Source organism: Mustela putorius, unplaced genomic scaffold (genome assembly GCF_011764305.1).
Source record: "Mustela putorius furo isolate JIRA1106 unplaced genomic scaffold, ASM1176430v1.1 tig00000196_pilon_pilon_pilon, whole genome shotgun sequence".
Classification (NCBI taxonomy): domain Eukaryota; kingdom Metazoa; phylum Chordata; class Mammalia; order Carnivora; family Mustelidae; genus Mustela; species Mustela putorius.
In genome coordinates, this window is record NW_025421310.1 from 8,308,740 (window position 1) to 8,332,698 (window position 23,959).

General features: G+C 41.0%; 1 protein-coding gene across 4 annotated transcripts in view; it reads left to right on the forward strand.

Annotated features, from left to right (window-relative positions):
- LOC106003440 (putative protein ZNF720) overlaps positions 1–23,959 on the forward strand; it is an 83,848-nt gene that overhangs the window by 45,956 nt on the left and 13,933 nt on the right. The window contains exons 4-7 of one of the 4 annotated variants that reach the window (XM_045077448.1): positions 339–398; positions 5,162–5,288; positions 5,761–5,856; positions 17,149–17,283. In XM_045077448.1, the coding sequence (XP_044933383.1) occupies positions 339–398; positions 5,162–5,288; positions 5,761–5,782 (209 nt within the window). In that variant the 3' untranslated portion in view covers positions 5,783–5,856; positions 17,149–17,283. Of the gene's footprint in view, positions 1–338; positions 399–5,161; positions 5,289–5,760; positions 5,857–17,148; positions 17,284–23,959 lie in introns of those variants that run through there. The other 3 variants (XM_045077450.1, XM_045077449.1, XM_045077452.1) reach the window with 3 other exon arrangements.

Sequence of the window (23,959 nt, forward strand, 5' to 3'; positions counted from 1 at the left end):
AGCGCAGGCTTTGGCTCCAGCAGAGGTAACATGGCCTCCGCCCAGTGATTCTAGAAGCATCAGGTCCATGCAGCACACTTCTTTCTTTCTGCTCTCCCACAAGTTGTGTGTGTGTCTGTGGTTGGGAGGCCCCCTGAAAGCAGAGAAGGAAAAACTCAAAGATTAGTTTCCAAGGAGATAGTCATTATTTCTGAATAGCTCTTGATACAAAAGGCTAGGAAATTGGACCTTTTCTGCATTTCAAAGTCCTACCTGGAGGCGAGTGGTTTAGAGGTGAGGAGGCTCTTCAGTGACTTTAAAAAGGCATTGTCTCCTGACGCTGCTGTGATTTCTCCTAGAATCTGTTCTGAGGAAGAACGCCAAAGGACCAAGTGAAAAAAGAAATGGCCAGTTCTCAGGTAAGGCTTGCGTCTGAGTTTAGAGGCCCAGTCATCTTTTTCTCCTGAAATTCCTCACACTTAGAAATTGCAAATACTGACTTTTCTAGTTCTGATGTTTCTGCTTTATGTTTACACCTAACTTTTGAAACTTTCCAGAAATGATACTCAAAATTAGGTCTTTAAAAATGCTTCTCACCTATAACCGAGAGCCTTCTAACCCTTCTCTCCAACCTGGCTTCCAGTAGGCCATCAACAGTTGTCACTTTGAGGGGTGCCTGGGTGGCTCAAACATTAAGCATCTTCCTTCAGCTCAGGTCATGATCCCAGGGTCCTGGGATCAGGCCCTACGCCAAGCTCTCCACTGGGCAGGGAGCCTGCTTCTCCCTCTCTCATGTCCCCTACTAATGTTCCCTCTCTTGTTGTGTCTTTATCTCTGTCAAATAAATAACTAAAAGAAAACAAAAGCTGTTGTCTGCCAGTATTGAAAATAATCCCTTGGTGACAGATCCACGGGGAAGGTGTTAAGTTAAGGATTCCTGTTGCTGATGGGGTCTGGTCCTGGGATATCGGTGGAGGAAAGTGGTCTTATTTAGGTCCCATCTGGAAGCATTACAGCTCTGTACAGACTAGGAGTAAAAAAATGCAGATAAGCAGTGGATATGAGACCCAGAATAATGTGGGACATTCTCTGGAAAAAAAAGGGTAGGGGTGAGGTCCATACCCTTTAGCATGTGGAAAACATACTGTATCTAAAATATACTATAGGGGCGCCTGGGTGGCTCAGTGGGTTAAGCCTCTGCCTTCAGCTCAGGTCATGATCTCAGGGTCCTGGGATCGAGTCCTGCATCGGGCTCTCTGCTCAGCAGGGAGCCTGCTTCCTCCTCTCTCTCTCTCTGCCTGCCTCTCTGCCTACTTGTGATCTCTCTCTGTGAAATAAATAAATAAAATCTTAAAAAAGTAAAATATACTATATATTCCAGGACAGGGAAAGTATATGTGATCAAAGTGTGCATAAATCCAGTGTATTCCCATAATTTCATTGACATTCTGATTTGCTTCTTTTTTTTTTTTTTTTTTTTTTTTAAGATTTTATTTATCCATTTGACAGAGAGAAATCACAAGTAGACAGAGAGGCAGACAGAGTGGAGGAAGCAGGCTCCCTCTGAGCAGAGAGCCCGATGCGGGACTTGATCCCAAGACCCTGAGATCATGACCTGAGCCGAAGGCAGCGGCTTAACCCACTGAGCCACCCAGGCGCCCCCTGATTTGCTTCTTAAGGGAATACAAGAATGTGGTACCTACATGGGGTGTCTCTTGAGTAGATGGGGGCTCTTAAATGTCGGGTGATGATCATGTGTGGGCCAGGCTAGGGGAAGCAAGAGAACACACCTGAGGCAGAACAAAGGAGCTAGAAGTTCACTGGATACACAGCAAGGGAGCACGGGGCAAAAACTAGGAGAGAGGCTGTCTGCCAGGAGGTGGTGGGTGGGACCTGTTTTTACAGGGGGAAGATGAGGAGGTATGGAGACAGATGGAATATTCCCTTTTTGGGGACTGGGACCTGGCTCTAAGTAGCCCATTGGTTATTTAGGGCCTATGGCTGTTTGGGGGTGGGTCGCCTGATGGGCCTGTCCCTGTTCAGGCAGGTAGTCACCGGGCCTTTTCCCATTCCAGTGCTCAAGCCTGTTTGCCTAAAAGTGGCCTCAACAAAGAACACACCTTTGCAGGGTTCTTGTCTGTCTGGAGCAGAAGAAAGAATCTTGGACACAAAATGGTGAAGGGATAGTGTATCAAGTGAAGGGGAGAACAGAAAGAGAGCCTTCTAGAGTGAGAGGATTCTGGAGTGGGTTGCCACAGAGCACTTTTATGGTGGTTCTTTTATAGAAAAGTGACCAGGGCACCTCAATCTTCTTGATGTCACCCCCAGTAACACCATGATTACTTTTCCTTTGAATATCTCATCTCTGATGTTTAAAACAAACAAGGTGTTCTGGTTCTGTTCCCTTATCTCTGGTTTCCTTCTGCCTCCTCATTCCTGGGATTTTTGGTGAGCCTGGTCACTTAGCCCATTACCTATCCATCCCCACCCAGCCCGGCCAGTCCCTTACTCAACACTAATAGTCACAGGTCCTTCAGTGTACCTTAGGCACTCATACCAACTTGTTTCATCACAGCTGATGTTAAGTTCTTTAAATGGCTTGAGGCTTTATGCCAGACAGCCCCCCAGTAATACTCATATGTTCCTTCTTAAATTCATGAGGTTCTTTGATGGATTTTCTGAGTGATGTGCAGAAACCAGCATGTTTCAGTTGGAAATTCCTTAGTTTCTCTTTGCTTGTAGTGTCTGATAGGAGAACAAAGCTAAATAAATGTAGAGGAAAATGAAATGTCCTTACAACGTGCCACACACTGATAAACATTAGAGACAAGCAAAGTGTGGCTTTCTTCAAGGAATTCACAGGTGCCTTTGTGTAATGCTTTGCTAGAGGCAAAAGCTACCTCAGGTGGACAATAGTCAGACCTCCAGGATCCTGTAGGTTTTATTCAATATATGAAAATCCCTTCAAAATTTCTTTTATCTCTTATCCCCTTAAATGAAAAGCATATAATCAATGCCTTCTCAAAATCACAGTGTAGCTCTTTCTGCCAATGGGTCCTGTCCCTGAGGCTTAATAAAAACAGGTTTTTTTTGTTGTTGCTGTTTTTGTTTTTAACCAATAATGCCTTAAGAATCCTTTCTTGACCATTTGCTCACAAGCCACGTCACATGAGTTTGCACCGGGCAGGTGAAGGCTCCCACCTTGCTGTAGTTGGTAGCACGGACTTCTGGGAGTAGAGGATCTGACTCAGTCAGACCTCCCTCTTATGAGTTTTTACTTGATTCCACACTCATGTCATAGACATACTCTTCAAAAAAAAAAAGATATTGTTTATGTTTATTTTAGAGTGAGAGAGATGGTGTGTGTGAGAGAAAGAGGGAGGTTGATCCAGGGTAGAGGCAGAGGGGAAGGAAGAGACTTTCCAGCTGACTCTGCTGAGTAGATCCCAGAACCCTGAGACCATGACCATGACCTGAGTTCCAAAGTCAAGAGTAAGATGCTAACCCATTGTACCACCCAGGCACTCTATTTCCTCCTTTGTATTTTCAAAAGAAGAAAACAAGAATCACATAATTAACATGTTTGAGGATCTTAAAATCCTGAAGTAGGTCACAGATGATGATTGAAACCAAAGCGTTTGATGAAATACTGTGTAGTGGGATCTTCAAGCACGGGGGTCAAGAGAGAATTCTGGAGATACTCTATGGTACCAGAGAGTAGGTTTATTGCAGTAGCATAGGGACAGGACCTGTGGGTAGAAGGAGCTGCAGGTCAGCCCCATGAAGCTGGTGGTTATGTGCGCAGTGTTCAAGGGGGGAGGGTAGGTGCACAGAGTATTAGATCACAAGTGTTTGTTCATATTTGTAGGTGTAAAACTACTTTTGTAAGATTTCTCCGATGTTATTGTTCAATTCGATATTAATATTGGTGAGATGTACAGGGAGTCAAGAGACCCTTTAAGAATGTAGCAAGCAGGGGTGCATGGGTGGCTCAGTGGGTTAAGCCTCTGCCTTGGGCTCAGGTCATGATCCTGGAGTTCCGGGATTGAGTCCTGCATCAGGCTCCCTGGTTGGCAGGGAGTCTGCTTCTCCCTCTGACCCTCCTTTTTCTCATGTTCTCTCTCTCTCGTTCTCTCAAATAAAAAATAAAATCTTTAAAAAAAAAGAACATAGCAATTAGTATATTTTTTATTTTTAGCAGAACTAGGAAGCCTGTGGGTCAGCTTTGTGAGTTAAAAGTAAATGTTTTTCTGCTTGTATCCCTCATCATACTACCCATGTAAACAATAGATTTTTTTTTTTTTTAAGATTTTATTTATTTACTTGAGTAAGAGACAGTGAGAGAGAGCATGAATGAGGAGAAGGTCAGAGAGAGAAGCAGACTCCCCATGAAAGATTTTTGGGATTTATTTATTTGACAGAGAGGGAGAGAGATCACAAGCAGGCAGAGAGGCAGTCAGAGAGAGGGAAGCAGGCTCTCTGCTGACAGAGTTCACAATGTGGGGCTCAATCCGAGGACCCTGAGATCATGACCTGAGACGAAGACAGAGGCCCAACCCTCTGAGCCACACAGGTGCCCCAATAATAGCTGTTTTATCTGTATCATTCTCTGTGTTTGTGTTGATACTGGGAATAAAAGACAGAGGCAGCATCATGTGAGCACATGTAAGTCTCATGTGAATGAAAATGGTTCTTGAGTTAATCACTGTGAGGTTTTCTGCTCTACCACCTTTTTTTTTTTTAAAGATTTTATTTATTTATTTGACAGAGAGAGATCACAAGCAAGCAGAGAGGGAGGCTGAGGGAGAGGGGGAAGCAGGCTTCCCGCTGAGCAGAGAGCCCGATGTGGGGCTGAATCCCAGGACCCTGAGATCAGGACCAGAGCCGAAGGCAGAGGCTTAACCCACTGAGCCACCCAGGCGCCCTTAGTCCTTAACCTTCTATTGCGTGGTTTCTGTTTTCACCACAGGAGCCTCTCTCCATGGGGTGTTTTGGCTAAAGTAAAGGGTAAGGGGAAAAGAAGAGGTTAACTCAAATGTGGAATAAAGTTTGGTGGGTACAGTGAGATAAGCAGTGATGGTCAGGTGTTGGGGTCTAGCTGGTGACATTAACTCCTCTTTCAACTTAGGGACCATTGTGAACTCTGTCAATGGCCTCTTGGTGACTGTGGTATTTATTACAGGGACAGCTGACCTTCAGGGATGTGGCCATAGAATTCTCCAAGGAGGAGTGGGGACGCCTGACCCACACTCAGCGGCAACTGTACAGGGATGTGATGTTGGAGAACTACGGACACCTGCTCTTCTTGGGTGAGAATGACTCCTTCCAGTTTTCCCAGACTACACTCAGGGTTTCATTCTCCTTTGAAGACTGTCTCTTGAATTATTCCTCTTTGCATAACTGGAGATCAGATCACTGCACTAAGGAACACAAGTAAGGATTGGTAGGTGTAGACAAAAATCCTCCTGACCTTAGCCTCCCCTTCCTTCAGGTAACAACATTTCTATAGATGAGTGGCTGTTGAATGCCTAATGTGGCATAAAATGGTACCGCCTGCATTTAAACTCCAATTTTCACTCCTTATTATTGTATTGGCAGTACTAGGAAGCACAAGTTAGGATGTGACTCTTTGAAAGTCCTTAATGTTCTACAGGGGCTGCTGGTTAACAGTGTTTGGTAAATCATCTTTTAGAATTCTGCAATGTTCTCTCTTCTCTGCTGATGCAGTGTGGATTGAAAGACTCTCCAGCAATAAGTATATTCGATTTCTCTGTTAAACAGGTCTCACTGTGTCAAAGCCTGATTTGGTCTCCTTTTTGGAGCAAAAGAAGGACCCTTGGGATGTGAAGAGAAAGAAGACAGTGGTCTTTGATCCAGGTAGGTGGGAATGGATGAAGCAGATGACAGAGGTGAAGTCCAAGTCTGAAGGAGGAAGGTAAACCTTCAAATGTGGTTCTGGTAGCTCTGCTTGAATGAAAATCAGGTGAAGAAGCCCCATTTTGTCTCTGTCTCTCCCAGAGGGACATCTGTGAGCCAACATCATCATGCTTTTATTTTCTCTAAGGATTCTGCTTCAGCTCCAGTGATGGTCCATCCTGTCCACAGGGAGGACCAGGAGACTCTCCTTGGACTGGGAGGGTCTCCATAATCTGAGAGCTCTTCATTGCTTTGAGGGTGTTGGGAAAGTCTCCCTTTTTCTGAGGGTCTCTGTGCTAAGTCTCTTCTAAGTTCTGTTTTGCTTCGTGTGAGAAAGTGTGCCCGCATTGTGGTGGGCATACTTGGGATTGGTGCAGAAAGACCCGGAACGCTGGAGATAGACCCACATAGTTTCTGGTTTATGCTTTCCAATGTTATGGAGGCTTTAATCTAAACATATAAAATTGAGACTCCATAAATTCATCAGGTAACAAAACACTTCCCTAAAATGAGAGAATATAATCCTTTATTTCACTTAAAACATTCATTCTTCGGGGCAGCTTGGTGGCTCAGTGAGTTAAACCTCTGTCTTCAGCTCAGGTCATGGTCTCAGGGTCCTGGGATTGAGCCCCACATTGGGCTCTCCTGAAGGAGCCTGCTTCCTCCCCGCTCCCACCCCCCTGTCTGTCTCTCTGCCTACTTGTCATCTCTGTTAAATAAAATCTTTAAAAAAAAAAAAGAACATTCACAACTGAGTTGTTATAATATTGGCATTAATTTCAACATCTATTTATTGTTGAATTTATATTCTCTTTGCATGAGAAGCACATTTGGTGACTCAAAAACAATTTGTTTTTAAAGATTTTATTTATTTATTTGACAGAGATCACAAGTAGGCAGAGAGGCAGGCAGAGAGAGAAAGGAAGGGAAGCAGGCTTCCTGCTGAGCAGAGAGCCCCACGTGGGGCTCGATCCCAGGACCCTGAGACCATGACCTGAGCCGAAGGCAGAGGCTCTACCCACTGAGCCACCCAGGCGCCCCTCAAAAGCAATTTTCACATTTTTTTAAAAAGATTTATTTAATAATTTGACATATAGAGATCACAAGTAGGCAGAGAAGCAGGCAGAGTGGCGGGGTGGGAGGGGGGGGAAGCAGGCTCCCTGCTGAACAGAGAGCCTGATGTGGGGCCTGATCCTAGGACCTTGGGATCATGAAGATCCCGGAGCTGAAGGCAGAGGCTTTAACCCACTGAGCCACCCGGTGCCCCAATTTTTACATTTTTTATACCTCTGTATCTTGTCTAGGTGTTATATTTTGTCCTAACTGTGGTGTTACTCCAGTGATATGCTTTGACACTGTTCTCGTTAACTTTTCTGTCTTCTGTATGTATTTTCATTCCTGTTACCTTAGAGATTCCTTAAAACATCTTAAAGTTACATAGCAAACCATTTTGAACCAAAGTCAGTTTTATAGGAAAGTTTTCTACTTAAAGCTCTCCACCCCTGAACCTGCTTTATGTTACTACTATCAGAAATTCTTGTCTTTTATGTTGTGTAGTTAATTAGGTCGATTTATGATTTTTAATGCTTTTGTTTAAGAACTTCTATAGCAGAAATACAGGTGACCCGTGGTACCTCATTACAGCAGTACAGGTTTCCAGAATTGTGTAAATATTTATATTAGCAGGAGTTTTATGTTGTCATGTGCTTTCAGTTGCTCTTTTGAATCCTTTTATTTCAAGCAGAAGGACTTCCTTTCACCTTTCTTGGGACAGCTCTGCTGGTAAATCAGAGGGTCTTTTGCTTGGCATAGCCTTCATTTGCAGAGTCAGGCACAGCAGTTCTGCCAGGTTGATTGTTCTTGGTGTGGATTGTTTACTCTGCGTGTACTTGAATACATGATCGCACTCCGCTTTTCCTGTAAGTTCTGCTGAAAATTCCAGTTATACTCTCATAGCAGCTCTTTTTCATAGAAGGTGAGTTATTTTGTCACGCTGTTTTAAAATTCCCTTTTCACCTCAGATTTTTTTTTTTTAAGGGTTTTGTTTATTTATTTTCACAGAGAGAGCACGCACAAGCAGGGAAAGTGGCAGGCAAGGGAGAGGAGAAACGGGCTCCCTACTGAGCAGGGAGCCCTCTGTGGGGCTTGATAGCAGGACCCCAGGATCATGATGTGAGCTGAAGGCAGACTCTTAACCAACTAAGCCACCCAGGTGCCCCTCACCTCTGAGTTTTGATAGGTTTATTTATTTATTTTAATTTTTTATTTGACAGAGAGATCACAAGTAGACTGAGAGGCAGGCGGGGGGGTGGGGGGAGGAAGCAGACTCCCTGCTGAGCAGAGATTTGTGGCTCCATCCCAGGAAGCTGGGATCATGACCTGAGCTGAAGGCAGAGGCTTAACCCACTGAGCCACCCAGGCGCCCCAGTTTGTCTGATTCTTTCTTCCACTTGAGCAAGTCTGTGGGTGACCCACTGGTGTGTTTTTACCTTCAGGCATCGTGTTCTTTAGCTCCCTGTTCCTGCTTTGCTGATTGTTACACTTCGTCTCTTTGAGTTTACATTTTGGTCATGACCCGTTTTCTGATCTCACTGAGTTTCATATCTGTTTTCTCTTCCTTTCTCCATGCGTGTCTTTATGATGATTAGTTCTTTGTCATGCAAGTAGGAGTTCTTCATTAACGGAGGGTCCGTTTGTGGGACTACTTTTGTTTGATGTGGCAAAGCCTTTGACTACTATTCAAAAATTACCAACATAAGGCAACACATACTGGTGAGAAGGTCGATAAAGGTAAAAAAAGAAAAAAATGTGGCAAAGCCTTTAGGCAGAATCACAACTTTCTAAGCATCAGAGAGTGCATGATGACAGAAACCCTATAAATGTAAAAAATGTGGCAAAGCTTTTATTTCATAATCCAGACTCTTCAACATGAGATCATACATCCTGTGGAGATACTGTAAAATGTCCAGAATGTAGACAGAGTCTTCACAATGAACTTAATCTTCCTCAACCTCAGAGGAAGCATATAGGATAGAAATGCCAGAAATGTAATGATGGATGAAAATCCTGTTTTAGTATATACTTCAGAAAAAAGTCTTAGTGAAGGGAAAAAAAAACCATAAAAGACATGAGCAGTTAGTGAACTATGTAATGGAATGACATTTATATAAAATCAGAAAAGTCACAGCAGAAAGCAGTAAGTTAGTCTCATTTTCCAGACATGATTCTAAATTAGGGTATTTATTATAGAAAAGAATCCAAAATTCAAAGAGTTAAATCAATAACATTTTAGCTTTGGACAATGCAGACTTTCAGGGTGTCAACTCTAACACAATTGACAATCTGCTTTTCACTCTTGGGTCTCCAAACATCCAGTCACACCTAGCTTTCCATAGAAAGAGCCCATTGTTGACCAGAACCCTTACCTAAAACAAATGGTCCATATTCCCTGTATTTTATATGCTATTCTTATAGTAAGGTAGGCTTAAGAAGAGTCAATATTAAGGAAATCATAACAGAAAACATTTTTAGACTACTGCACAATAGGTATCAACAAAATCTATGTGTAACTAGACCCAGGCCCTTCAAACCCATGTTACTCTATTGCGAGCTGGATCTGTTAATATGCCTCAAAGGATCAAGGGATGATCATTGTCTGGGGAGGGATAATAGTGTGTCTCTTCCTTTTCTTTTGACCACATTTGAGATTTTTCACATGGAAAATACTATTTTACTCTTAAGTCATCTCATGCTGTGCCTTTTTGCTTGTATATATGCAGAGTGATTTTATCGTTGCTGCCTCAGAGACACGAGGGGCTCTTGTATAATGGGGAATTCGCTCGTGCCACTTTGCTCTCAAGGTTAAGGAGGCTCTGGTGGATAGTGAATGAGGAAAGTTACATGGAGATGCCGTTTGTGGTTGATGTGTAAGAGTAATATAAATCATGGTGAAGTAAGTGTTCAGGGAGTCATTATTTACATTAAAGTAAAACAAAGAGGTGTGCCTGGGTGGCTTAGCTAATGATCCATCTCTATTTCAACTCAGGTCATGATCTTGGGGTTTGGAAGAGTCCCACGTTGGGCTCAAGCTCAGAGTCTGCTAGGGATTCTCTCTCCCTCTCCTTCTGGCCCTCCCCTGTGGTGCTCTTACATGCTCTTTCTCTAAATAAATGGATAAATAATTTTTTTTAAATGTTTGATTCATTTGTCAGAGAGAGAGAACAAGCAGGGGGAGCAACAGGCAGGAGAAGCAGTCTCCCAGTGGAGCAAGGATCCAGATTTGGGACTTGATCCAGGGTGCTAGGATCATAACCTGAGCTAACTCAGACATTAACCAACTGAGCCACCCAGACATCCTATGATTAGTGTTGTGTTTTTTTAACCATTTGTAAAAATGTTCTCTTATCAATGAAACAAGATGGGATTGGGAGGGAGACAAACCATAAGTGACTCTTAATCTCACAAAACAAACTGAGGGTTGCTGGGGGGAGGGGGGTTGGGAGAAGGGGGTGGGATTATGGACATTGGGGAGGGTATGTGCTTTGGTGAGTGCTGTGAAGTGTGTAAACCTGGTGATTCACAGACCTGTACCCCTGGGGATAAAAATATATGTTTATAAAAAATAAAAAATTAAAAAAAAATTAAGGAAAAAAACATGTTCTCTTATGCCAAAACCACAGTAACACAATCCATTATGTTTTTCTAATAACATTAATTATCTTACAGTTTTGCTCAGAAATGTATTAAACAACATCTTCTGTGGTTTGAGTAGTGACTGAAATTTTCTATTGTTTAAGACTTTGTTTGTAAGTAATCTCTGTAATCAACATGGAGCGTAACCTTAAAAGAGTCACCTGCACTACCATGTGAACCATCTGGCTGCTCTTTGAATGATCATTCCTGTATTCCCATAGCAGAATGCCTTCTCAGGGCTTGGTGATAGCAGTAATCTACTTGTCATGGACAGTAGCTGGAGTCTTGGCAAACTGAGAGCTGTTTTTACCATTATCTCACTGGGCGTGGGTTAACTTCTACAGAATTTACTGCCAAACATGAGTTTAGTCAACTCATTGGTCATTGTCTTTAAAGGAGTTCCACCAAGAGTGATGGCTTTTGGGTGAAGAGATTTCTTTCATGATTTTGGATGTAGACTTCTTTAGTATTTTTAGAGTGGCCAGGAGTGTGTCCATTGTAGTACACTGTGGGTCTCAAGTGTCTTCTAGACTATTAAGATTAGCCCTATGTATGGTGCCTGCAAGGAGCTAAAGTGAAGACTTCCAAGTACACGACCTTTTCATTTTCCAACATATGTCACTCCCAAATGAGCAGCAAAACATGCTGAAGGAAAACCCATTTGGGGAACCATCGTGGATATCAGAAGAAAATTATACATTTGCTCTACTCAGCATTGTTACTATTCCTTGAAATCATGTTGTGAGCTCATGGTCCACCCCAATGGTTCCTTGATTTTCATCCAGTACAGGCACAAGCAGTGGGTCGAGTGTATTCATAAGATCAGCATTTTCCAGATCTTCACCTAAGTTCATAGCCACCCAAAGTATTTTTCTTCTTCTGTTTCACTTGACTCAATCTCCTGCATCTTTTATGTCTACATTGCTGCTGTTAATATTCTCCATTGACGGTTCCTGGAACACCTCTGCCCTAATTCCTATGTGTTTCCCAATCATTAGCCCTTTTACTGTCATGGGCCATGATTCTATTATATGCAGGGCTTACTCTTCCTCGGTAAGAAACATAAAATCCTCTCATCTTTTCAGATCCATGTAAATTGTATGCTTTTGTGCAATTTCTTCACCCCTCTCTCTTAGATGCTCACTACAGAAATTTAAGGCAGATTCTCACAGGTATTGGGATCTCTTTACCTGTTCAAATGCAAGACCTACGGAGACATTGAGAAGAGAACATAACTGCTCACACGATTCTTCTGTATTGTATCGTGCAGATCATAGTCTTCAACAGGGTTTCAGTGATGCAGAATGGATAGATTTTCTTTCAGATCCTGTGTCAGATTCAGAAGTGTTTGACGACGAGGTAGTGTATACATAGGAAAATTAGGCAGGAGTCAAGCCAGGGTCAAACTGAGTAGGGGATTTTGTTGGGAGATGATTCTCTGTGGGTTTATGTTTCTCCATGTTTTGTGGGTGGAGGCGTTGAAAGTTTTTCTTGTCTTTCTTTCCATTGATGTTTGTGTATTAAAATCTTCGGAATATAGTGGTAGTATCTTGCTCTTGGATAAAGCACAGATTTGTTCACTGTACAGGAAAATAGAGCTCCTTCCATGGCAAAGTTCAGGTAGATAGGCTAGATATTCCTTTATTTTTTTATTTTTTTTTTTTTTTAAAGATTTTATTTATTTATTTGACAGAGAGAGATCACAAATAGGCAGAGAGGCAGGCAGAGAGAGAGAGAGGAGGAAGCAGGCTCCCCGCTGAGCAGAGAGCCTGATGCGGGACTCGATCCCAGGACCCTGAGATCATGACCTGAGCTGAAGGCAGCGGCGTAACCCACTGAGCCACCCAGGCGCCCTAGATATTCCTTTAATATATTGGGGTTTCTGGGGTGCCTCAGTGGCTCAGTTGGTTAAAGCCTCTGCCTTCGGCTCATGTCATAAGCCCAGGTCCCTGGGATTGAGCCCCACATCAGGTTCCCTGATCAGTGGAGAGCCTGCATCTCTCTCTCCCTCTGCCTACCACTCTGCCTACTTGTGTTCTCTATCTCTCTGTCAAATAAATAAATAAAAACTTTAAAAAAAAGAGAGAGAAGAAAAGAACAAAAACCAGATACAGATATGCCTAAGCATGTGTCACTTAAAGTGCTTTTTTATTTTATTTTATTTTTTTTTTTTTTTTGACACAGAGAGAGATCACAAGTAGGCAGAGAGGCAGGCTGAAAGGAAGAGGGAAGCAGGCTCTCTTCCGAGCAGAGAGCCTGATGCGGGGCTCAATCCCAGGACCCTGAGATCATGACTTGAGCCAAAGGCAGAGGCTTAACCCACTGAGCTACCCAGGCGCCCCACTTAAACTACTTTTTAGAAGTTGCATATAAAGGAAAGCTAACCTACTCTGCACATTAGGGTAATCCTATGTATTCATGGGAGGATATAAACTTAGGAAAGTGAATTTATCTGTAACACAATGGTAGAGAAAGGAGAGGACATGGGAGAGAGGTGAGAGCTCCAGCAGGAACCCAGCATTCAGAAATGAATCCTGGAGTCCTCACAGGCTGAGCAGCCCAGAAGACACATGAAGAGCAGTCATTTCTGTGCGAGCTTCTTTAGTTGTTTCCTGCAGTGTTCTCTCTCTCATGTCTCACCATTAAAGTGTATGTAATAATGGCCACATGGCTCATTAAGGCTTCTCTCCATAAGTGGATTCTTTGGGGAATGCTGGAAAGCGCAGTGGATTTTTATGTCCATGCTCATATTAGACAATGTCAGATTTTAGGAGGAAACTTGAGTTAAAAACAGAGCTCCTGTACCATGAACAGTGGGAAATAGTAAGGTAACGGAAAACTTGATAGTTTTGAAGGCGGTAGATTGACTGGAGTCCTGGTTACGAAATCCAGCATTGTAACCAGAAGCAGATTGTACCTGCTTTATTTGTCAAAGAGGGAACTATTTCCAAGAAGATGTTTGACATGGTGGCAGGAAGAAGGAAAGGAAAAGGTGGTTCAGAAGAGAGGCTGATGAAGTTTACCATAGAGGGGTAGAATTAGCATGATCAGTGAACCAGCCCTGCAAGAAATGTTAAAGCAGAATCTTTAGTACAGATAAGATAGCAAAAGTGATACAGACAAGAGAGCATCAGAGAATATCTCCAGAAACAGTGACAAAACAAGGAATAATATGGCAATAAACACATTTCTCTCAATAATTACTTTGGAGTGTACAGTATATTTTCTTTCAGTCAAGACACGTAGGGCATCTGAATGGCTTTTTTAAAAAAGACCCATCTATATGCTGCGTACAGAAGCCTCATTTTTGTTTTATTTTTAAGATTCACTTACTTGAGAGAAAGCATAAGCAGAGTGAGGGGCTGAGGGAGAGGGACAAGCAGACTCCATGCTGAGTGGGGAACCCAGTGGAGGGTTCGATCCCAGGATCCAAGATCATGACCTCAGCTGAAGTTAGATGCTAAAGTGACTAAACCACTCAGGCACCCCTGTAAGAGACTAACTTTAAACCTAAAGACACCTGCAGATTGAAAGAGAGGGGCTGAAATGGATGTCAAAAGAAAGCCAGAGTAACAATACTTATATCGGACAAAATATAGACATTTTGGGGGGCGCCTGGGTGGCTCAGTGGGTTGATCCTCTGCCTTCAGCTCAGGTTCTCAGGGTCCTCGGATCAAGCCCTGCATCTCAGCAGGGAGCCTACTTCCCCCTCTCTCTCTGCCTGTGTGTCTCTGCCTACTTGTGCTCTCTCTGTCAAATAAATAAATAAAATCCTAAAAAAAAAAATAGACATTTTTGTTCTTGTATTGTCATCATCCTGCTTTGGTACCAGGATAATGTTGGCCTCATGGCATGATTTTTACTGTGTTCCCTCCATTCTGCTATTTCTAAGAGTCTTTATTTATTTATTTATTGGTATTGGAATTGATCAATAAAGGCATGTAGACTTGGACTTTTCTGTACTGGGAATATCTTTATTCCAAATTCAACTCTTATTTTTGTATTTGGTCTAAGAAGACTTGCTATTTCTTAGGTTCAAGGTTCGTATTTCAAACTTGGTAACTTTTACATTTGTAGGAATTATCCTTTTTCCCCTAATTTGTCTGAGTTGTTAGTATACAATTGTTCTTAGTAGTCTGTTACCACAGTATATATTTCTGTGGTTAAGTGTTGTATAATTTTCTTTTCCATTTCTCATTTTCATTTTTGAGTCATCTCTCCTTTTTTTTCTTAAGTAATGTTAAAGTATTGCCAGTTTCGTTTGTTGTTTGGTAAAACTGGGCTTTGCTTTCAATGTTACTGTTTTTTTCTGGTGTCTTTATTTCTGATTTCACTTTGGTATTTCCTCCTCCTGACTTTCAGCTAAGTTTTTTTGTTGTTGTTGTTTTCTATTTACCTGTGGTGTAATGTTAAGAAAAAAAGTTGGGACACCTGAGTGGCTCAGTTGGTTAAGCGGCTGCCTTTGGCTCAGGTCACGATCCTGGCATTCTGGGATCAAGTCCCACATCGGGCTCCTTGCTCAGCAGGGAGCCTGCTTCTCCCTCTGCCTCTGCCTGCAATTCTGTCTGCCTGTGCTCACTCTCCCTCTCTCCAACAAATAAATAAAATCTTAAAAAAAAAAAGTTGAGGGGTACCTGGGTTGCTCAATTAATGAAGCTTTTGCCTTTGGCTCAGGTCATGATCCCAAAAGCAGGCACTTCACTGACTGAGCCATCTGGGCATCCCAATTTAAAAAAACATTATTATTGGGACACCTGGGTGGCTCAGTTGGTTAAGCAGCTGTCTTCGGCTCGGGTCATGATCCCAGTGTCCTGGGATCGAGTCCCATATCGGGCTCCTTGCTCCGCAGGGAGCCTGCTTCTCCGTCTGACTCTGCCTTCCACTCTGTCTGCCTGTGCTCGCTCTCGCTTGCTCTCTCTGACAAATAAATAAAATCTTTAAAAAAAAAAACATTATTATTTACTTGAGAGAAAGATTGAGATCTCCCAAATGGAGAGGGGCTGTAGGAGAGAGAAAGAATCTCAGACTCCCCACTAGCATGGAGCCCAATGTGAGCTCCATCCCAGGACCCCAAGATCATGACCTGAGCTGAAATCAAGAGTTAGATGCTTAACCAACTGAACCACCCAGGTGCTCCTAATCATTGCCATTTTTGAAACCCATTCTGTAAATGTACAGTCTCAAATTGATACTATTCCATATGAATTCACACTTGATAATGTTGTAAAATGGTAAATTGTGCTTTTGATTCAATTTATTTGTTTTAAAGATTTTATTTATTTATTTGACAGAAATCACAAGTAGGCAGAGAGGCAGGCGGGAGGCCGGGGGTGGGGCGGAGAAAGGAGGCTCCCTGCTGAGCAGAGAGCCTGATGCGGGGCTCAATCCCAGGACCCTGGGATCATGACCTGAGCTGAAGGCAGAGGCTTTAACCCACTGAGCCACCCAGGCATCTCATGATTCAGATTATTTTATTGTCAACTTTCAAGGAATCTTCTCACAGGTGGTAGTTTGTAGGCCTTATATGTAGCATCTCTCCTTTGGGTTTGATAACATGTTAATGCTGGTGTCACAGAGAGTGTTTTCATGGTACTTATAAATGATTGAGGAGATTTGAACTAGTTTCTCGTTATATATTTGTAGGAATATTTGTAGGAATTCTGCAGTGAACTCTTATGGCACAGGACTTCTCTTTGTTAGGCATTATTTTAAATGGCTTTTTCAATCTACTGAGTAGTTGTAGATCAGTGAAGAGTTTTAAAAATATTTCTTCATGATGGAGTCCAGGTTGATTATATGGTTTTTGGTATTTACACTCATTTATTGGTATCTATTTCTTGGCATATAATTAGTGTCATTGCCTCATAATTACTTGTATTTCTGTGGTATCAGTTACACTATGTCTGTTTTACTTCTTCCAATTTTAGTTGGTCTTCTCTTTCATTCTTACTTGAATGGTCTGTCAGTTTTGATTTTTTTTTTTTTCTGAAAACCCATCCTGTTGTTATTTTCCGATTTTTTGCTAAATCCTATTTGTTAATTTCTGTGTCATGTTTAAATTTCATTTCTTCCACTGGGTGCCAGGATGGCTCAGTCAATTAAGCATTTGACTTCAGCTGAGGTCATGATCTCAGGGTTCTGGGATTCAATGTTGTGTCAGGCTTCCTGCTCGGAGGGAATCACTTGACCCTCTCCTTTTGGCCCTTAACTCACTCATGCTCTCTCTCTCTCGCTCTCTCTCTAATAAGTCTTTGAAAATATTCCTTCCTTCTGCTGATTTTGGGTTCATATAATGGTACTTTTCATGAGGAGAGGAGAGGAGAGTGATTTGTGTTAGACCCTGACAATACTATAGAATTTTCTATGAAGTTGTGTGGTCAGTATGTTGTGTGCAAGTTTATGTGTCCACGGAGGAACAAAGTCCTGATGCTTCCTTCTCAGCCATCTTGCTGACATTCTCTGATTGATTTTATGGTTGCTATATTAGACATCCTCAGTATATTCATCTGAAAGTAGTAAGTGGAATGACTTTACTTTTCTGTTTTTTTCAATATCTTTCAGCTGTATCTTCACAGGGCACCCTGAGCTTCCTGCCAAAGCCATGCAAAGAAGCTTCATTTCAAGATGTGTCAATGGGCCAATATAAACATAATGTCCTTGATAAGTTACATTTGATGATAGACTGGGATAATGATCATAAAGGACATATCCAAATTGAGACTACTGCCCATAATGAGAATCTCATTGTCCATAATGGTGAAAGATACAAAATATTTTGTAAAACCTTCCTTTTTAAGTCCATTAGTTCTGCAAAACAGGGTGTTTCTGTAAGCAGCAGCTCCAATCCAATACTCAAACGTACATATTTATGGATGGAGAATGTGGAACATTTGGAAAGTTACCTAGCCTGTGCTGAACATAATGATTTGAACAATTCTGAAAATAGGATTGGATTGACCATTCATTCAAATATTTCTAAACTTCAGAGATTTCAACATGCAGAAACAACTGCTAAGTGGGATCCATTTGAGAGGTCCTTCACTAAAGACTCTACCCTTCCAAATTCCCAGAGCATTTTCAATGGAGAGGGAATTGCTCAAGGCAGTGAATCTGAGAAAAAAATTCATCAAGGCTCAAATGTTAATAAACACCTGAGGACTCATTTTGCAGAGAACCATTTCAAACATACTAAATGTGGGGAAGTCTTTTATCAAAGATCCAACCTTCTGTCTAACAGTATGCATATAAAAGAGAATCCTTATATATTTAATGAATATGAAAGAGATTTTAACCAGTCCTCCAGTGTTGGTGATCATTCAGTAATTCATGTGGGGAAAAACCCATACAGATATAAGAAGCCCAGGAACATGTTTAGTCAGCCACCAAGAATACATATACATAAGACAGTTTGTACTGGAGAGAAAACTTACAAATGTAAAGAATGTGGCAAGGTCTTTAACCAGCAGTCATACCTTACTCAACATCACAAAACTCATACTGGAGAGAAACCTTATAAATGTAAAGAATGTGGCAAGGACTTTATCCAGCAATCAAGCCTAAATCAGCATCACAGAATTCATAATGGGGAGAAACCTTACAAATGTCAAGAATGTGGCAAGGCTTTTAGCCAGCTTTCAAACCTTAGTCAACACCACAGAATCCATACTGGAGAGAGGCCTTACAAATGTCACCAATGTGGCAAGGCCTTCAAGCAGCACTCAGCCCTTGCTCAACATCACAAAATTCACACAGGAGAGAAACCATATAAATGTAAAGAATGTGGCAAAGCCTTTAACCATGACTCAAGCCTCACTCAGCATCACAGAATTCATACTGGAGAGAAACCTTACAAATGTGAAGAATGTGGGAAGGCCTTTAGGCAACACTCACACCTTACTCAGCATCACAGAATTCATACTAGAGAGAAGCCTTATAAATGTAAAGAATGTGGCAAGGCCTTTAGGAGAAAGACACACCTTACTCAACATCAGAGAACTCATACTGGAGAGAAACCTTACCAATGTAAAGAATGTGGCAAGGCCTTTGTCCTCCATTCAGGCCTTACTCAACATCAGAGAATTCATACAGGTGAGAAACCTTACAAATGTAAAGAATGTGGTAAGGCCTTTATCAATCAATCAAGCCATACTCAACATCAAAGAAGTCATACTGGAGACAAACCTCTTAAGTGCAAAGAATGTGGGAAGGCCTTTAAGTGGAACTCAGCCCTTAGTGTACATCACAAACTTCATACTGGAGAGAAACCTTATAAATGTGAAGAATGTGGTAAGGCCTTTATCCTCCATTCAGGCCTTGTTCAGCATCAGAGAATTCATACTGGAGAGAAACCTTACCAATGTAAAGAATGTGGCAAGGCCTTTATCCTCCATTCAGGCCTTACTCAGCATCAGAGAATTCATGCTAATGAGAAACCTTACAAATGTAAAGAATGTGGCAAGGCCTTTATCCATCAGTCATTCCTTACTCAACATCAAAGAATTCATACTGGAGAGAAACCTCTTAAGTGTAAAGAATGCGGGAAGGCCTTTAAGTGGAACTCAGCCCTTAGTGTGCATCAAAGAATTCATACTAGAGAGAAGTCTTAGAAATGTAAAGAATGTGGCCAGGGCTTTATCCAGCAGTCATACCTTACACAACATCACAGTTCCTACTGGAGCAAGTCTTACAAATTTGAAGACTGTGAGAGAGTTTGGAAGGACTGCTAAACCTTAAGCCTATGTCAGAGAATTTCTATTGGAGAGGAGATATATATGTGTAAAGAATGTGGCAAGACCTTTAGGCAATGTTAAACCCTTGTTCCTTATCAGAGAATGTATAGTGGAGGAGATTTTACAAATATAAAATTTGGCAAGCCCTTTCCTAGTGCTCAAGCCTCTCCCAGCATTACAGAATTCATACTAGAGAGAAACCTTATAAGTGTAAAGAATGTGGTAAAGTGGGGCACCTGGGTGGCTCAGTTTTGGATTGCTCATCACTTAAGTCAGCATCCCAGAGTTCATACTGAGGAGAAATAGTAGAAATGCAAAGAACATGACAAAACCCAGGCTGGAAGTCATAACTTGCTCAACATCATTATCATACAGGAACAAAACTGTAATATGTAAAGACAGTTTTAAGGCCAAGGCTTTAACTAGAATTCAGCCCTTACTCAGTATCCCAAAATGCAGTCTTGGTTCAAATCGTACAAACACAATGAAGAAAGACTTTCTCCTACACTTCAGAAAACATCAGAGTTTAGAGAAGAAAAGGAACTTTTAATAGAAAAATGCATAGAAACATTTAATTGAAAATCAGATGTCAATAAATGTCACAGAATTCACAGTATACAGCAGTACACCAGTCACTCTTTTCAGAGATTGCATTAAAAAATACAAATTTAATTAGCTATTGTATGTGCTATTATACTTCAAAAGATACAAGGGGGATTTTTTCATTATAATTTAAATGTTTGTCTTTCCATTGACCCTGTATGAGATTTGTGACTTGCAATTATTCATGTATTTCTACTCTTAGAACTCTTCAGAAAATTCATTTATTTCTAGTCAGTGTGTGAAACTATGTAGGTGATTGGTGTTGCATCAGGGACATGAGAAGCTCTTCTTTAGGTGGGATTCATGCATATCTAATTTTCCATGGAAGATGAAGGACTGTGTAACGTATAATATATTTGGAAAATATAAATGAATATTCCTCTTGTGGTTATGACGTTGATATAGGTCATCAAGAAGTAGGTGTTCAGAAAATCATTCTCCATTTATTAAAACTAAAAAAAAAAAAATTGTGACCATTACCAGTTACATGTTTTACTAATTGGTGTTTTTAATGAAAACAAGATGGCAGTCTTCACAATAGTAATTGTTAGAGAGTATGAGTTGATGGGGTTGAAATGAATAAATCCTGACAGATAGCAGAGAGTAGCTAACTTCTGTAAAATGACATACACTTGTACATCCACATTTTTAGAAAATTACCAGAGTCCTGAAAGCATTTTAGTATGCAAAACTAAGGTTGTAAGAAGCTAAAATAGACTTCTATCGGATGTCTTTACTAAGCCTCATGTAATCACAAAATGAAAACAATGTAGTAGATACACAAGACATAAAGAGAAAATAATCTAAGTATTCCCTTTTTAAAAATCATCAAATCAGGGCACCTGGGTGGCTCAGTGGGTTAAAGCCTCTGCCTTTAGCTCAGGTCATGATCCCAGGGTCCTGGGATCGAACCCCGCATCAGGTTCTCTGCTTGGCAGGGAGCCTGCTTCCCTTCCTCTCTCTCCCTGCCTGCCTCTCTGCCTACTTGTGATCTTTGTCTGTCAAGTAAATAAATAAATAAAATCTTTAAAAAAAAAATCAAATCACAAAATAGCTAATGAATAAGAAAGCGATGAAAAATTCTAAACAGCCAGACTGTAACTCCATACTTGTAGTAATACTTGCTTTAAATATAAAGGGCCTAAATTCTTGAATCCAAAGATACAGATTGCCTGAAAGGAAAGAAATACAAGAGAATCACTTCAGCTTTAAGAACACTCTGACTAAGTGCAGGTGTGGAAAAGAATATTCCATGCAAATGGAATAAAAAAGAAAGCAGGTTATCTCTGCTTATATCAGTGAAAATAAACTTTGAGCCAGAGAGTGTAGTAAAACATGGCAAAGCTTATTTGACATAATGGGCTCACTTTGTGCAGTGTTCATAATGATGTGGATTTTGGCAGAATGTCAAAAAAGATTTCCCTCATTGTTTTGGTTTTGGAAGGACAGGAATAGTATGATTATGTAACTTGTGTAACACTCCCCTCTTCCAAAACCAGTACCTTTTCCCATAAATGGTGGTGGTGGTTGTCCAGATAGCTCAATTGTAGCTTGTGTAAGTAAGGTTTTATGAGCATTGATATGTTAGGAGTCACCTAAACAAGTAGTTGATTTTCAAAACACTTTTTCTGTGTTTTGAGGATTGGGGGGACAAAAAACCACTGAATAACAATTTGAGGAACCTACTGCTGTCAGATTCTGATGTGTGTGGAAAAATATGGTTGCATTGAAAATCTTGGCAACTTACTGTAATAAGTAGCCAATAATTTATCAAAACTAACTTGTAGAGGCTAATCTTTTCCACAGTATTCAGTTGTCTAACATCTTTTGCTATTATATATTGCATATTTTTTTTACATGTTATGTCATTTACATTGTTAGCTGTTTTGTTGTTGTTGTTGTTGTTGTTTTTTAATTTGACAGCACAAGCAGGGGGACTGGCAAGCAGAGGGGGAGGTAGAGGGAGAAACAGGCTCGCTGCAGAGCAGGGAGCCCAACATAGATCTCAATACCAGGACCCTATGATCATGACCTGAGCTAAAGGGAGATGCTTAACTGACTGAGCCACCCAGGTGCCCCTGCTATCTGCTATTTAAAATTCCAAAATAAATGACTGACTTTCAGGCAGGTTACCATAATGCCCTTCAGGAAGATTCCTGTTTTATTTCTGGGCTTTTTTTTTTATTATTATTCAGTGGCAAATGATAAGCTTCCTATGGGTCACCTTTGCCTTAGTTGTGATAGTGGATTTAGTCCAAGCTGGGTTTTTTTTGGGAAATGCACATCTTCCTGTAAGAAACCCTTATATCCTAGTTGCTTCAACATTTCTAGCATGGCTTACCTATGATTAACAGTTGTATAATTTATATATGCATTTACAAAATATAAAATGTTCACTACTTTAATTTTGGAGAAAGGTAGCTAACACATGTAGGTATGATTTGTTAAATTAAAGCTGTAGGCTTGTGTATTCATGTAGAGTATGTAGTGACAAGATATTTCTCTTTATTGCTTTCTGTTCCTTGAGCAACGAACAGTCTTTTTGTGCATTGGATGGTTGTGTTAATTTGTCAAATTTGGATACATAGGAGTCACTTTTAAAAGACTGATTTTGTTTGATCTATAGTAATCTTACATTTTTCAAATGAATGCTTTTCCTTAAAAAGTAATAAAGGGGTTAATTCAACAAAGAGATACAACTTTTATAATTATTTATGCACATAACATAAAAGCACATAACACGTGAAGCAGCTATTAGCAGACAAGAACAGAGGAAGATTCAGCAGTCCATTAGAAGGGGACTTCGATACTGTGCCTTTAATAATGGGTGGGTTATCCAGACAGAAAATGAGTGAGGGAACATCAGACTTCAATGATAAAGAGGCAGGCAGACTTCCAACACTATGCAATAGCGTCGGAGAACACATTCTTCTCACATGCACATGGAGCATTCTCCAGTATAGAGTATATGTTGGACCACAAAACAAGTCTTAAGAAAGAAGTTTATGACTGAAATGATACCAAGCACCTTCCCAACCACTATGGTGTGAAACTAGAAGTCATTCACAAGTACAAAATGAGAAAATTCACAAGTATGTGAAAAATAATCACAACTTTATAATAGCCAATAGAATGGAATACCTTGTACATTGTCGGGTGAGTAGATAATAGGAATATTTACAATGTATACTGGATATAATTAACAATACATCTGAAAGTTGCTTAGACAATAGCTCTTAAAAATTCTTATCACATGAAAACTTGTAAGTCTCTGAGGTGATAACTTCTGCAATATATGTAAGCCATAGGGCATGTTAAAATATATATTAATTATATCTCAATGAGACTGAAAAAATATGAAATACGGCAGTTAGTGGTTTCCTAGCTGCAGGCATAAGAGGATAGGGATGGTGATAGAGCATGAATTCTCTTTAAGAGGTAGTTCAGTGCAAAATTGACTATGGTTTGCTTGCACTGATGTGAGAATCAGTTAAAAACCTCACTTTGCACATTTGTTGTATAATTTTATTTATTTGAAACTCAGAGAATAAGCAGGGGGAGGGGCTGGCAGAGGGAGAGGTGCTGTGGCCGGAGGGACAAGAGGGAACAGGGTTGAAGGACAGGAGAATGAAGAAAGGGAGTGTGGGGAACAGAAGGGACACAGGCGAACCTATCAAGCAAGCGCCAAAGTTTGTTTTGCAGAGTTCTGATTTATCCCACACAGTAAGAGAATCACCTGCTGTACATCTAGTTTCTATTTTGGCCTGAGAGTAGCTGGCCATGCAGAGATACCAGACAGCCTTGACCTTCGTGGTTTGGACGCTTAGGCCATAACTCAATATTCTCAAAACACAGGAGCCTTATTAACTTAGTCTTGAGGCAGCAGCTGCAATGGCAACAAGCCAAACCTTACAGTGTTCTCATAACAATCCAGGGAAACACGGTGGCACTCTAGCTCGCCACCCATGAAAGTCCTTGGTTAAAGAGGTTCCCAAGAACTGTTGCTCTATTGGGTTAACCCCTTCTAGGCACAAGGCTCC